The 15960-nt window shown below is 39.5% G+C and overlaps 1 protein-coding gene across 5 annotated transcripts in view; it reads left to right on the top strand.

Moving 5' to 3' along the window:
• The window catches only part of DGKI (diacylglycerol kinase iota), a 206246-nt gene that overhangs the window by 104007 nt on the left and 86279 nt on the right, over positions 1 to 15960 (top strand). For 3 of the 5 annotated variants that reach the window (XM_061444897.1, XM_061444893.1, XM_061444896.1), the window contains exons 9-19: positions 667 to 762; positions 1063 to 1137; positions 2328 to 2423; positions 4168 to 4250; positions 5336 to 5400; positions 8864 to 8973; positions 9533 to 9670; positions 10720 to 10798; positions 14202 to 14257; positions 15002 to 15064; positions 15286 to 15359. In XM_061444897.1, the coding sequence (XP_061300881.1) occupies positions 667 to 762; positions 1063 to 1137; positions 2328 to 2423; positions 4168 to 4250; positions 5336 to 5400; positions 8864 to 8973; positions 9533 to 9670; positions 10720 to 10798; positions 14202 to 14257; positions 15002 to 15064; positions 15286 to 15359 (935 nt within the window). The remainder of the gene's footprint in view (positions 1 to 666; positions 763 to 1062; positions 1138 to 2327; positions 2424 to 4167; positions 4251 to 5335; positions 5401 to 8863; positions 8974 to 9532; positions 9671 to 10719; positions 10799 to 14201; positions 14258 to 15001; positions 15065 to 15285; positions 15360 to 15960) is intronic. The other 2 variants (XM_061444894.1, XM_061444895.1) reach the window with 1 other exon arrangement.

The following is a 15960-nucleotide window of genomic DNA, read 5'->3' as shown; positions in this document are numbered from 1 at the left end:
GCCAGAAAAAAAAAATCAATAAACTTTCTTCTCACTCCTTGTGTTACTTTATTTCCTGGTGATGCCTAGACTAGACGTTGAAATACTGAGAAAATATTTACAGTATTTCCTATAATTAAAATTTCAATCATATGAAAAGGGTTAAGATTTCCTGCAGGTATGGCTTCAGTTACTGAATTAAAATGATTTAAAAAATAAGAATAAAATTACCCTCTTTGGACTGTTTTTATCACACCAGAACACTTTCTGGTTCAGTATCATTGAGCAGGCTATTGCCAGCCTGGAGAATAGCTTTGATACAAGATCTATTTTAATAGGTTCTGCAAAAATACAAGCAGTGTTATGGTCTGTGTGTCTCCCCCCACCTTCCACTCTCTGTGTAGTTAAGTGATACGGTTATTTAAAAACAAAACAAACAAAACCCCCACAAACACCTCCCTCACCCAACTCTTTTAAAGTTAACAACTCAGTTTGTTCCTTAGCAGATGATTACACAAGTTTCTTGATAGGCTGGAACTGAGTCCACAGTGCCAGCATCATACGCCATGGTGGCCTATGTTATGTTGAGTCATAGTGGTTGCCAGAGCTAAAACTTGTTGTTTTCTTTCCTGAAAAAAACATGAAAAATATCTCATTTATCATGTTTTTTATTACATCTTTATGCAGGTGGTCTCCATACCAGGAGACGAGCCTGATTGGGCAGGAGACTGGAGCCCCGAAGGGGAAACGGGCGTCTCCTACCCCTATTGGGAGGGTTGGCAGGTACAACATGTGGTGTTATGTGAGTCTATGGGAGCATCTGATCTTTTTCCCCCCTCACAGCGTGGGAAAGTTTCCAGTTCCAAAGCACCAGTCTGGTCTCCGTGTGTGGCTTTCTTCATAAACGGTGGTGTGGAAGTGTAAAGCATGCAGCGCATGTAATTTAAATCTCGAGCATGTGCCAGATACTCTTATCATTCTCCAAGTGGACATGCATGGAAGAGCTTCGTAAAGGGGCTCTGTCTGGGCCTGTCTTCTAAATTTTGTTTTGCTTTTCATGTATTCTTTTTTCTTTTGATGTAGAACTCATTAAAGACTTCAACACGGCGAAAGAAGAGAACATCCTTTAAAAGGAAAGCCAGCAAAAGAGGCAATGAAGTAGGTATTCAAGTGCTTTGGAAATCAGGCTCCTTTTGTTTAAGTGCCAAAATGCAGATGTTCAAGTCTATTTTTTTGATAGAGTTTTTTTTCCACTGGAAAAATCTACACAATTTTATTAGTTGTGAGAAGAGGTCAGTCTTGATAAAACCTGTATGAGAATTTTCAAGAAACAATAACTCAGACTCCAGAAGGACCAGCAGTGTAATGAAATGGCATTCTCTTGGGATGTAAGAGACGCAGCTCAGACCCTGGCTTTCCACTAGGCAGAGCAGGGGTGTGAAACTGGGATTATGAAATCCATGGTGAGTGCACTGATGCAAGGGTCTGGTCCAGTTTGAAGATGTCTCCCTCAAGAGATCACATATTGGAAATATTCTGTTTGTGTGAAAATTGACATTGGGTTACAGAGAGGGAGTAAACAGATGAATAATATGATGGTGTGATTTACCATATAGCCTATAGGAGACTTTGTTTCCAGAAACTACTTAGTGGATTAGTTACATAGATAAACAGCTGCATGGGAGAGGTAGAGAGAGACTCACCTCTGTATAGAGAGGGCTCTCTGGTTAAGGTTCTCACTTGGATCATGGGAGAACTGCAGACCAGAAACTTAAATCTGTGTCTGCCACATCCCACAAGAAAGCCCTCACTACAGGGCTCTCTTGTGTCCTGCAGGTGTATGGAGGCAAATAGTTTTCTCATTTCATGTGGCATTTATTCAAAGATGGGAGGGCAGTAAGGCCAAGAATTCAAGAGCAGATCATCTGCAGATAAATGCTGATAGAACCTGTCTGTTACTTGGAGTTAATGAAATAAGTAGCTTATTCTGTTTCCCATTGGAAATTTTTTTTTTTTTGTATTAGAAATAGGGCTTTATCTTGTACATTAGTGCTGTGTGAATTATTGTTGTTTTTTTTTTTTAAATAACATTGTGTAAATCTTAAAATAGTTTTGGGCTGGGTTGAAAAGATGTTTTCCCCCTTTTCTGTTCTTACTCAGTTGTCCCAGCTAAATAAATTAGTCCCAGCTGTGCATCACATTAACATGACTGTACTATTTCCAGTACCTGAGGTAGCTTTGTCAGAGCTCTGTTAGGTCTCCCGCACATGTTATGTGCAGGAGACTTAGCTTATACTAAAGGAGACTTATAGCTTATACTAAAGCTGTTGCTTGTGTCTGTTTCTCAGGATAACAAAGGTCGGCCATTTGTGATAAAGCCTATCTCCTCTCCGCTCATGAAGCCACTGCTGGTTTTTGTCAATCCAAAAAGTGGAGGGAATCAGGTAAGAGCATCATCTGGATCCAGGTCACAAAGTTTTTGTTTAACAACTCATTGTAAATAAGACCAGTTTCTGGTCAGTCAGGTAGGAAAAACTGTGCAGTCTCCAGAAGAGGTCCTTGTTTAATGCTCTTTCTGCTTCATGGAAATGGAATGGATACTTGGGTATTTGAGGAGATGTGTTCCTATCTTCAGATTGTTGAAAGGAATCTAAACTAGTAGTTCAGAGGTTTTCAGAGGACTTCATCTTTCTACAGAAAATTTATGTTGCCAATAAAGTCTTAGACTTTTATCTAAAAAGTGATTTAATTTTACTAGGAAAGCCTTATGAAATTAATGAATGTGAAATGCCATGTTCTTACAACATTTAAAAAAAAAATCATTACTGCTCTTGTAACATAGGGAACCAAGTTTCAGTAACTAAAATGCAGCAGATTTCTTTCTTAAGGTTCTTGGAATTAAACCTTACCCAAGTGACTATTTTGAAGCTTAGCCCTGCCATGTTTTGAATTTTGAATAATCTGAGTACTTTTTGATAAACAGAGCCTCCTAGTTGAAAAGATTGAGGTATAATAAAGGCTTGTAGAACATGTAAGTTAGCATAGCCACTGCTCATTTTCTCCTCTGTTAGAAGAATTAGGGAGGATATCAAATGAAAGTGTGAAGACTGTGATTCAAAACAAAGAAACAAGTTAGTCCTTCTCAAAGTGTGTAGTTCATCTACAAAACCTCCTTGCAATAGGGTGTTCTAAAAGTTTAGATAGACTGAAGGAGAGGTTTGGAAGAGAAAACCCTGAAGGTTCCTAAAGCCCTGGACTGTAAGTATCTGAGGTTGGGAAAATACCTACAGCAAACATCACATTCATTTTCTCTGTCCTTATACATTTTCCTAGGCATTTTGACTGCTATTCTTGATTCTCCACTTAGGTGAAGGTGTTGGATAGAAGCACCATTCTTCTGGAGGGCAAGCTATTGAAAATTCCTTACTTGCACCCCCAGGCCATGTCTGAACCCCCATAGAGTTCTTGGTCCTCTTCTGCTAGAGAGAAATCCTGCCACTTTGTGTCTGGGCAGAACATGAAGGAAAGAAATTGAGTGTCTGAAATATGAACCCAAGAGTTGGAGAAAGCAGAAATTAGATCTTTAGGTAATAGGCTTTTCGCATTACACTGAGTGGGGGAGCATTGGGGCAGCTGTAGCCCCATAGAGTACTTGACTCCTGCTTCATTAGATGGTAAAGGGCTACAGTTATGAGTGTTCATAGTGGTGGTGGAGGTCAAAGCAGTCTCATTGCTTGGATGCTGGGCAGGACACTGCTCAATGTGATGGTGATTTTGCCCACAAGCTTGTTCAACATCTTGCTGTCATGGATGGCTAAAGGTGGTGTGGGATAACAAAGGTTTCTTGTTGCAGGTGGTGAGAGGCAGGAGAAAAGGTTGCTGTGAGAACTGAACCTTTGGTCTGACTCCAAATACTTGTTCTTATAAACCATTAGTGATATGTGTTGTTAAATTTAGTTAATATGTAGGCATGTGCACCCTACCCAGATTGGTGGGCTGCTATTTTATAGAGCAGCTGTCTGCTATGCTGCTTTCTAGCTTTGGTGGTTTTTTTTAGGCTATGGTTGCTTTATAAAATGCTGAAAAAAAGAAAAGCAATACAAATATAGTGGATACTGAACACTGTTATTTCTAATAATCATGAAACTATTCACAATTTCCCTTCCTTTGATTTTCCTCTCTTCCCAGGGCACAAAGGTTCTCCAAATGTTTATGTGGTATTTGAATCCACGCCAGGTCTTTGATCTCTCTCAGGAAGGGCCAAGAGATGCGTAAGTTCTTGAGCCTTCACTACTGCTGACCATAATTCTTTTCTAATCAGAAGAGCAAAGGTCTAGCTTAGGTAGACCAGTAGACTGTGTATGAGGTTTGTGTATCCATGTTTTGGTAGTGGGGAAGAGGGCTGCAGTGGTGGCTTATGCGAGACGTCCAAGTATTTGCTATTCAAGACACTCAAGTTTTTTATTACTGTAGAAACACCTCCACTACTGCTCCTTTCGTGATGTATAGAAGTTTTAAGGTAGACATAGAGTTTTCAGAGCTGTATAATAGAATTAAAGGAGGATTAGGTTATCTGGTCACTCAGCTCTCTACATTTGAATGGGCCACCTCCATTAGAAGATGTTTCATTAAGCCTCTCTTTCACGCAACTGAAGGAACATGTCTTCCGCGGATGCTGTTTTGACTCTCTCGTTGGTATCTTAGATCAGCTATCCAGAGAAACCTCTGTTAGATGTACTTGCCTTCTCTGATGTTAAAAAACAGAAACAAAAACACCCCTCAAAAAAACCCTACTAGTTGAAGAAGCTGCCGTGTTCTGCATGCTTCAGAAATGGTGGCTGAGCAAATCCTGATGAGGAACACTAAATTTTGTTTAAAAACCTCAATGTCTGTATTTGTTTGCTTTAGGATAAGAAAAATGAAAGATTTTGTCATCTCCAGAGGGAACATGAGAATGTGGCCTTTCAGGTTTAGCATGGGGACATGCTAAACTGAGCCAATACTTCTCAGGAGGTGCTGCCTAACCATGGAGGAGGGCGCCTCATGGTTTCATGTCCTCGTGGTTTTGTGGGTGTGTAAAGATGTGAAGTGAGTCACAGGGCTCAGGCTGGGTTGGTGCTTATGCTGCCTGCTGATGTCTCCTCACTGCCAAGATTTTTTTGTAATGCTGAGATTGGTTTTGTTTGTTGTTTTTTTAAATTATTAATTATTTTACTTTTCTGCCTCCATACATATCCTTAGCAAAGAATATTTGAAAATGCACTAAGTGTGAGTTAAACTGTCACTCCACAAAATGCATAAAAAAGTGCCTGCCTCATGGTTCTGACTTTTTTTCCTTTTTCCTTCCTCTGGCTAGGCTGGAGCTGTACAGAAAAGTGCCAAACCTGCGGATCCTGGCCTGCGGTGGGGATGGGACGGTAGGTGGCCAGCACTTGGCAGCGCTGTGGTCATCAGCCAAGTGATTAAATACCTTGCCATTTGCAGTTGTGGGTTTCCCACCTTGTGATGCCTGCAGAGCCAGAGAACACGTGTTTGTGAAATCTACTTTTTTCTTTTTAAATTTGCTGTGTGGCCTGACCTGTGTAGTGAAGGGGACAGATCCTAATGTTCGAAGTCCTGTTTTATGCACGAAGATTCTGTTCAGCTTAAGAAAATAAGGGCTAACTTTGCTGGCTTCCTCTCACTATTTACAAGATCTGAGGGCTAGCAGGTAAAGTCAGTTTTTGGAAGCATTGAATCTTAATTTCTGCTCCTTCCTGTTACAGTCTCCATGATGCATGAGTACAGTCAAATAATTCTCTGTACCTAAAGAAAGTGAGTTTTCCACTCTCTTTACAATGCGTCTGTGAGGATGTTGGTCATGCTACTGGACTGGGATCCGGAAGATCCAGATTCAGTATTTTAATTTGTTACTGAATTCCTGCATGTTCTTGGATAAGCAAATAGGGTCAGAACTTTAAAGGATTTAGTCCCCTTCAGTTGCAGACAGGGTCTGGAGGCCATGAGTGGTAATGGAGGTATTATAACAGCATTACTCTTTGTAAATCTGTCTGTGCCACTGAGTACTTAAATGCATATGAAAACTGTCCTTTAATCTCTGTGAAGCTCATTTTCTCAAACATGTGTTAGATGACAGCTATAATGGTAAGTATGGTAAGGAAAATGCATTGCTGCTTGCAAGGTGCAATGACTGGCCAGGATGGCAATAGGTAGATGTTTACAGCACTGGGAGGATTTTTTAACTGTTGTTTGTAGAGAGCTGAACAGCTAACATTGGCCCATCTCTGCTTGAATTCCTGGGGATAGTTTCTGCTTAGCTTCTTTTAAACCCCCAGCTGTAGGAGTTATTCATACCACTGTTTCCCCTGCAAGAGTGAATAAAGACCCCCATGATTACATTACTGTCTTGCTGGTACCGGGGAAAATAAGATGTTACTGAATTGTGACCTTTCCTTGGGAAACGTGCAAAGCATTGCTTTAGCAGGAGACATAAGAGCAAGTAAGTGTTTCAATCCGTTTCTGAAAGTCTTTTTCTTCCATCTGATAAAGCCAATATTTTAATAGGAAAAAAAAATATATAAATGTATTTTGAAAATGAAAATAATGAAATTAATGCAACTACACTGAATCTGACCATCCTGTTTTCCCTTTCAGCAGAATGAGCGACAGGTGGCAGCACCTTCTCAGTAGTATAACCAGCACTCAACCGTTACCTCTGCCGCCGCTCAGTTTGAAGCAAATTAGTATCTAGTTATTCCCAAAGACATTACATCTAGAAATGAAAAATCTGGCTCAGATAGACTTAATGAATATTCAGTGAGACCAGATGTTACCTTGCAATATTAAGGTGAACCAGAACTTATCATATATTTTCCATATTAGCTGCTTGCTCTTCCTTTCGACAGCATAAGTGAAAAGCTTTGCTTTCACATCAATCAGGAACTTTCTGTTTACAGGCAAATGATAGTCTATGTCATCTGTGATTGAAAACCAGTGTGCAAGGTTTAGAAATGACCTCATGTAAAATAGCAATGTTGTACTTATAAATTAGTAATCTGAATTTTCTGCTTATCAGTTAAGAGCATTTACAGAAATTGTAGGTATTATAACGATACCTGTACCAGTGGGAGGCTGAGGCACACACAGATGTATGGATTAAGTCAGTGGCAATGACAAAGAGCTAATGACAAAGGACTCTTCAGGAAGTCCTGGCCTTGGTGAAGCTGCTGAGACTCTATTCTGTCTCCCATTGTTAATACTGAAGGATAGATTATTTTGAAAGGTAGAGGATTACTTACTTCTGAAAATCCCTTAAGGACTTAGTCCTACTATGAGGCCTGTGATAGGCTTAAGTACCTTTTGGTAATATCCAAGTTCATGAGTTGTAATTCAGATGACTATTATCAGACAATGAGCTCTAATATGAGATCACATTTCAGATGAATGTTTTAATAATTAGACAATAAGTATAATTAAATATCTGTCTCATAAATGCTATTTATACAACATTAAATTTTTCCATCAAGAGACTTGTAGAAAGATCAGTCCTAAAATACTGGGTACTGTGGTGGTTGCTGCACCCATCAGGCTACCCCATCTGATGTAGTTCAAATTTGAGCTGTTATTCCCGATGTCCATGTTAGGCTGGATGCCTTTTGTGAAGGCCATTCCAGTTTGGGTTAAGAATCTATTTGAAATTGTATTTCAAATCTTTTGTAATAGGGACTGCACCTTTGAACACTGGCATCAGGAAAAAAAATAGATTTTATCATTTTATGTTTATTTTTTTCTTAATTCTTCATTTAAAATTGCAGCACAGGTTCTTTCACAGTTTGTAATTGACTTTTAAAGGTGAGAAATAGTTTATGAAATAGTCTTATTTTCTTGTAGCAAGAATTTTAGTCATAAAAGGTTTGATAACATCTTCAGCAACAATTCTTTCCCCTCTTGGAATTTAATGAAACCGAAATATTTTACAGTAATTTGTTCCTTCTGGCTAGATTTCTATTTGAAAATTTTGTGTAGTCCAGAAAAGGGTCAGGAGAGAGAAACAGCTCTCTAAAATAACTAATAGCTTGTGATACAAAAGGGCCGGATTCATTATTCCAACCCAAAGCCATCAACCTTGAGGATTAGATTTTTCTCTATTATTCCAGCTTTTTAGTCTTTTATTTTATATATACGGGTGCATACATATGGCAAGAATATATATATATAAAAAGTACTTTGCACTGAGTCATATAATTCATCATTAAGGTCTATTGTTTGGGGAATGGGACACCTGTGGGCAGGTCCATGCTTGACTTCGTTTGGACCCTCTATTCCAGGACACGTTCTCTGATGCCATGCCATTTTCAGTGTGCCTCGCATTTTCTTTCTTAACAATTGTCAAAGGTTTAGTTTTCCTCGGCAGAATGGCAATTTAAAAAATTATATTGAATTCTCCATATTATCTTTCACTCATTTTTACATACAGTATTTTTCAGAGCAGTAATTAGGCAGCCTTATGATACTAGGTGTAATTCTGTGTGTTTTCATTTCCTGCTTAAGAAAAGCAACTTATGTGCTCCCTTTCCTCAGTATCTCTGTGTGCTGCTAAAGATGGCTACATCCCATTGCTTCTGCTTGCACAGGGGCTTCATGAAAACTGCTGTGCCTTTGTCCAAAAATTGAAACCTCGGATGGGGCAGTTGTGGAGTTAAATTTCAGATATTGTAATTTTCCCCTTTCCCTTTCATTTTAATTGATCATCTTTGTAAAGGAGGTGCCGTCAGATTATGTCTCTCTTTTTCTTTTTCCTTTTTCCTTTTTTTTTCCCCCCTCGCTTCCATCCCTTTTAATCTTCCTGACTAATGGCCCTCTGCATTTCCCATTTTATAGGTAGGCTGGATCCTCTCCATCCTCGATGAGCTACAACTCAGCCCCCCACCTCCTGTGGCTGTCCTTCCACTTGGCACTGGGAATGACCTTGCCCGCACTCTCAACTGGGGTGGGGTAAGTGCTGACTGGGGTACCCTTATACGTGGGCTATGAACTTGCTGCTCTGGTTGAGTTGTGTAGGGTGGAACTTCATTTTCACTAAAGAGCAGGCAGTGCTGTGCTCAGGATCTGCTTCAATTAAGCACAATGGTTTGGTTCAGTTTCCAGTCTGGGATCTTGAATTACTAATGACCTATTTGCTGTAATGAATGTGGTACATAGATGTATCTGTCTGATATTTCAGGCCAAGTAATGAGGAGGATATGCAGGCTTCTAATTTAAATATAGTTTACATTTTATTTCTCTGTATTTATCCTTAACTACATGACTGGAAGTATTGCAGTCATGACAAGTACACTTTGAATTCCTCTCCTTATAACCTTGCTTTGCCTGCCCAAGACTTGTGTACCCAGGCAGCAGCTTGTTAAAACACTTGGTATATCAAAATTTAGCAATATTTTGAGAAGCTCTTAGGAACGTTTGGTCTGGTGTTTTAGGCCTGTGTGAAAGAGGGAGGTAATTGGTGAGTGACTTTCTTTGCTTTCACTCTCCATGGCTGATACTCTGCTGTTAGGGTTATACAGATGAGCCAGTGTCCAAGATCCTGTGCCATGTAGAAGATGGGACCATTGTCCAGCTGGACCGCTGGAATCTTCAGGTTGAGCGCAACCCAGATTTGCCACAGGATGAGCTGGAGGATGGGGCACGCAAGGTTAGCACCTCCTTTTTCCCACAGAGTTTGTAGGATGCTTGAGAACATCTTTTGGTTACGCTGTAAGCTGCATGTATGGGGAAGCTCTTAAACTTTTTAATTCTCTAGTTGAATCTCTTCCTTTTGCAGTTCTCATGTGTCAGTCCTTCCAGAGGTGAGCAAAATATAGTTTACATCAACCATCCATTTGTTGTCTTAAGCTCCCAGCCATTGAGCATTTATCTCAAGAATTAAATCCTGGAAAATAATTCCTAGCATTTTATCTGAAAGGTCATTGTTTTTTCTCTGGTTTACCTGGGGTGGCAGGAGATGCAACTGTGTGACTACCACCCATCCCTAAATCAGACAAAGGATGTAGAATTTTATTCCACTAGTGTATCTTGATAGTTGAAGACTGGGAAAATTGCGTGGTGGTCACATTTATAGTAGCGTGTCATTTGGACTGGAGCTGTTGAAAGTGTTAGGATCATAAAATATTATTCTGTGAACCATTTTCCTCTTAAGTTGTAATTTCCAGCTTATCTATCAGATGCTACTGTTCTCTCTCTGTAGCCCTGCTGGGCATGTGTAATGATGAAGGGGGCAGATATGTGCTTCCCTGCCCCATGCATCCTGAATAGGATAAGGGCTTCTTGTCTGGGACTTGTGTTGCTCCTAGTTACATAGGGGCAGGAAGAACGTGGCTTGAGTTTCATTAGACATGCTGAGTTTGAAGTGCCAGCAATTAGGAAAACCTTTGTATTGACATGTTAAGTGGAGCAGCATTATGGGAAACCTCAATAACAACATAAGGAATCCTTTGATGGGTTTACAGAGATACATATATGATCATAAAGCACTGTGTGTTCTTTGGGTTTCTGTATGTGATCCTCTTCCACAAGCCGTTACTAACCTTCAGAGCAGCCTTCTGCATACGTTTCCCTGATATGTTCCACTTTCTTCTTTGTAGGTTTTCATGAGATGCCAGGCTTAAAGTAGTTAATTCCTCATGTGTCACGGAATGTTTAATTCATGTTATTTTTATATATCTTTTTTTTATCTGATTACAGCTTCCTCTCAGTGTCTTCAATAATTACTTCAGCCTTGGATTCGATGCACATGTTACACTAGAATTCCATGAATCTAGAGGTAATAGAAACTTTTTTATGTCCTTAGCCTTGGGAATGGGCATTTATTTTATGACTTACAAATAGGGTTCCACTCAACATCCTGTTCTTGCAATTCAGAAGGAAATATGGAACATAAAAACCTAAGGTACACACAAGTAGAAAGGAAGAGATCGTACTATGAATTTCCAAGTGACTTAATGTTTTTAGAATGAAAAAAAAGTGCAAGGAAAAATAGCATCCACTGGTGCAAAAGAGCTAAAAGGGGAGCTCTTCAAAGTTATGTATACCAAGTACAGTTATAAAAGAAGTTGATGCTAATGCAGAAGTGTCAGAGTAAGAGCAGAAAGAAAAACAAATGTAAGTCAGGTGCAAGTGTGGAGGTGGAGGGAGGAGAAAATCTGCTAGACTGTGGAAGTAGCAGGAGGATAATTGCGTTTTCAAACTGAACAGCTGTTACCCATGTATGAATATAGCATAATATCATTAGATTTGGTACAGACCCAAAGCGTGTCTTTGCAAGTGAAAGGTTTTAATGTCCACAAAACTGTCAGGAATTTGAGCTGTTGTAGCATCTTGTTTGTCCCCTTGCCGATGGCAGTTATATCACCCCAAACAGATCCAAATGTGGCTTAAACAGGTGGGCTTTGGACTGATGGGTACTGTAGTTCAGGCAAGCATGGTTATATAAACAGACCCTGTTCAATTGCTTGTGTTCAGCTTTTGGTTATTTCAGCTTCATATGCAGGTATTTTTTCTGGATCAGCCTCTCTTCAGTTTCATGCTATCAGTGTCATTTCAAGATGAAAAAGTAGCACTCTAATGCCATGCTAAATAAAGAGCAGGATGGAATGAGCTAATGCATATTTTATAATGCTTAAGACTGCGTCAAGCTTAGGAATCATAATGAAGGGCCACAAAAGGGCACAGGAATGAATTGATGACAGCTGTATGCATTTTCTTATGAATGCATATCAGTATGCATTGCTAATGTGACTGTGAAAATACTGTATAGATGAAATGCATGGCTACTTACTCACTTACTGGAGACACTATTTAATAATGAATTTATGGAGCCTTATAAAGAATATATGTTATTCCAGGGATGACAGTGTTTTAAACATTTACATGGGTAACAAAAAAAAAAATACTTGGCAGAGCAAGCTATGTTCCTGTGAGTGGGTATGTGTGGCCAGGAGCTTTTCATAGCCCTAGTGCCTACTCTGACAAGTCATTACTGCTGGTCTTTCTTACCTTCTCGAATACTAAAATATACAAAGCAAGTTCTATGTATATTAGGAGAGAAAAGCTTATAGCCTTGAAGGTGTTACTGGTGTGTGGGTTTTGTTGTTTTTCACGTGGAATTGGGGTTGTTCAGCCTGGAGAAGGGAAGGCTCTGGGAAGACCTTATTGTGGCTTTCGTATACTTAAAAGGGGGTTATAAGATGGGGACAGTCTTTTTAGTAGGGCCTGTTGTGATAGGAAAGGAGTAATGGCGTTAAAATAAAAGAAGGTATATTCAGACTAGACATAAGGAAGAATTTTTGTTTGTGATGGGTGGTGTGAATCACTGGCACAGGTTGCCCCGATAGGTGGTAGATGTCCTGTCCCTGCCAACATTCAAAGTCAGATTGGACAGGGCTTTGAATAACCTGATCTAGTTGAAGATGTCCCTGCTCACTGCAGGGGGGTTGGACTAGATGACTTTTAAAAGTCACTTCCAAACAAAACTACTCTGTGATTCTATGAATTAAGCAGTGCAAAACAGCTTCTGATCTCATTTGCAATTTATGAGAATCCATAGAAACTTCAGCAAAACTTAAAGCACTTTCACAGCTGTAGCACTTGGTCCATTAAGATAAATGGTTGTATGTGGTTGCTTATGTTGAGCTGTTGTAATCACATATAGTATTAAAACAAGCACCATGCCCCCATTGCCTCGCTAAACCAAATTAAATGAAATTCAACTCTCAGCCTGTCATGGCACTTTAAACAATATAGATTGGTCAATTGTTATATTTGGAATAAGCAGGGATTGTGATATCTCAGAGGAACCTGTACATTAACATGACCTTTTCCATGGCAACCTTTACACTTTTCTTGTGACTAATCAGATTGTGCCTTGAGGCTTGGCTCAAAGCCAAACATATTTAGCTCTGCTTCTTCAGGAAGTGTTCTGGGTAAAAACTCTTTCCAGTTTCATCCCTTGTTTATCCTTATGCTTTGGTGGAGCAGGGAAGATGGTTTACTTTATCCCTGTTGACATGCTGTTTGATCCCTTGGCATACAGGATTGTTCACTTGCAGGACACCTAGACATCTACTCCCCTACAGACATCCACAGTCTAACGTTTCATTTCCTAATCCCTGGGTTAGGGATTAGGGTTAGAGTGATGAGAACGGAGTGAGCCTTGGATATGCAGTCAGTGATTTACTTCTACAATTAAAGTTGCACTCTAATCAACTTTAGGCTTTATTCCACATCACAGAAAGACTTCCTTCTCCCTACTCATGCTCATCTGCTACGTCAAAAGTAAAATTCAGTGTGTTTTTGTTCAGTCCCTGACCTCAGAAAGACTCCTTTTCTGCTCTAAGGTGGGGGTTTGGTTCAGGTCAGTATTTGTTGCATTTTTCCATGTAAAAGCCAGTGCTCTGGTGGCTGCTGCCCAGAGCCATCAGGTATAGCCACATCAGTGGATGTGCAGCACTGAGCCTTCGGGATCCTCCTGCTTCTTACATGGGGTGTTGAGACTTTTTGTGAAGAGCTGTCAGCTCAGTAAGGGAGCTGAGATTTACTTATGAGGTTAAATTAATTGTTTGAAGAACAGGTGGCTCTTGACTGTGACACAGCAAATGGGTGATACAGTAGCAGGGTAAACAATCAAACAAGAAACATAAAGTAACTCTTACAAAATGGAGCTTCATACTGTGAGATGTAGTGCCTTCAAGGAGAACTAGAAGCATTGTTCTAAGTGATCGTTTGAGAAGTAGTAATTTGGAAGTGTTCACACCAGTGTGATGTTTTAGCCAGAACAATCTTGATAGTCAGATGATTTCACTGACTAGAGAATAGTTACCACTAGAGAATAGTTTCACTAAATATGTGTATGTGGTTGGTACTGCTACTGAATATGGTGTCAGAAGGGCTGCTTCTGAAATCTCTGCATGCCACAGACTAGGAAATCAGGTTCCAAGAAGGAACAAGAGTGACCTGTATTCTGGGAAATGTGCCTTATACTGGGAGATTAAAGGAGATCCATTTAGCTTATCGGAAGGAAGGCTAAGAGGCGATTTAATCACTGCCTGTAAGTATTTACTCAAGGAGAAGATATCTGATAGTTGAGGGCTAGCAGGGAATGTGAAGGTACAATGGGATCTACTTGTTTTATTAGGGTGTATTTATTTTTCCTTTTTATCCTTTCACAGAAGCAAATCCAGAGAAATTCAACAGCCGATTTAGAAATAAAATGTTTTATGCAGGGGTGAGTTGTGATTCGTCTTACAGAATGATGCTTAGTTGGTCAGATGTTTTCTTAAGTACATTTCCCCTTCCTTTCTCACATCACAAGCCCATGCCAATTCCTTTTGCCTGTTGCAATTTAAAATGCATATATACTGCTTCAGGCAATGCCATGCACGTGTCTGTTGAAAAGTGCCTGAAGCACTGTTTCTTTACAGAGCTTAGCAAGTGCCACTTCTTTGGACATGGTGCTGGTTATGTCTTGGTCCATCTGCTTCTGACTCGTAAGATTCTCGACAAGCCAGTCTGCCTTTTTTAGGGTTTGGAAAGCACATTGTGATTGACTTTCCTAGAGAAATTCCCTAAGTGTTGGCTTGTATCTTTGTAGCTTTGAGGAGTAGTCTTGGATATATGGTCACGGGGAGTGGAAGTCTGAGATCAGCTATTTTGAGTGATTAATATTCATAATTAATTATGAAAATGAAATAAAATTACCCACTTCTGCATTTAGGAGGTACATTGACAAAACTTTATTCTAAAATGCAGTTGAGAGAAACACTGATTTGATAATGCATGATGTAGAATGTCTTTCTGGATGATGACTCCCACTGTACTCATGTACCTTAAATATGGAAACAAATATGTGAGCAAGAATTTGCATCAAAAGAATGGCATTTTGGTAATTAGCTCTGTGGTGGAATGAGAAATAAGGAAAGAGAAGAGAGAAAGTGCTAATGAAAATTCCTGCACTTTTTTTCTGTTGCAGGCAGCCTTTACAGACTTTCTGCAAAGAAGCTCAAGAGATTTATCCAAGCATGTTAAAGTTGTGGTAAGTATAAGAAATTGTGTCCTAATATTGTGGGAAGAGGGGAGGAATGGAGAGAGAGTGAGGTGAGAGTTTAATGGCTCTGTTACTTTTCAGTTTTGAGCATGACATTTGCAACACATTCCAAGGAAAGTCTTGGGAAAGTTGTTACAAAGCAGCAACACTTCTCTTGTCTGTGGCTCCATTCAGCAATTTCTCTGTGCTCTGTCACTTTGGCTTTGTAGTGTGATGGTACAGACCTGACTCCAAAGATCCAGGAGCTGAAGTTCCAGTGTATAGTGTTTTTAAACATACCCAGGTAAGTTCAAGACAGATGCTTGCTTACTTACAAGTTATTCTAGACTGGGTCAATGTGCAGGAAATGTATTGCCACTGTGCTGCCAACTCAAGAGCTAGGTGTTTATAATATTTTTAGTTAGCAAAGTTGAATATTCTGATACAGAGGTAGTAGAAGTGATTGGCAAACAAACTTTCAAAAGTTGTGCACCTAACCTGCAAACAAGATAGTAAAACTGCCTGGGCTTTTGCTTAATCAGAAGCAAAGTGTGGAAAAAGGCTGGAAAGCAGGGAAGGCAGGAGGGGAAGAATCAATAATTTTCTAGTAAAGGAACACTGAGCTGTTGAAAGAAATGATGGTTTTAGCATGTTAGAAGGTGTCCCAAATAGAAATATAGGTGTATTTTTAAAAGTTGTCTATCTCCTGCTATCTAGAGCATAGTCTGAAAACTGGTTTTGACTGTGTATCCCTATCAGTAAAATATTTTTTAGCACCATCCCAATATATGTATATTTATTTATAAAAGCTGTACTAATATATTACATACATTATAAAACATACACAAAAGATTAAGAAAGGATGTGATAAAAATGGAACAAACACTATTTTAGTGTTTTTCTTA

Source organism: Pezoporus flaviventris, unplaced genomic scaffold (genome assembly GCF_033815535.1).
Source record: "Pezoporus flaviventris isolate CSIRO_AGI_PZ_B2104156 unplaced genomic scaffold, CSIRO_AGI_Pfla_v1 ptg000002l, whole genome shotgun sequence".
NCBI lineage: Eukaryota > Metazoa > Chordata > Aves > Psittaciformes > Psittacidae > Pezoporus > Pezoporus flaviventris.
Note: the sequence above shows the minus strand (reverse complement) of the source record. Positions and strands in the feature narration are given on the sequence as shown.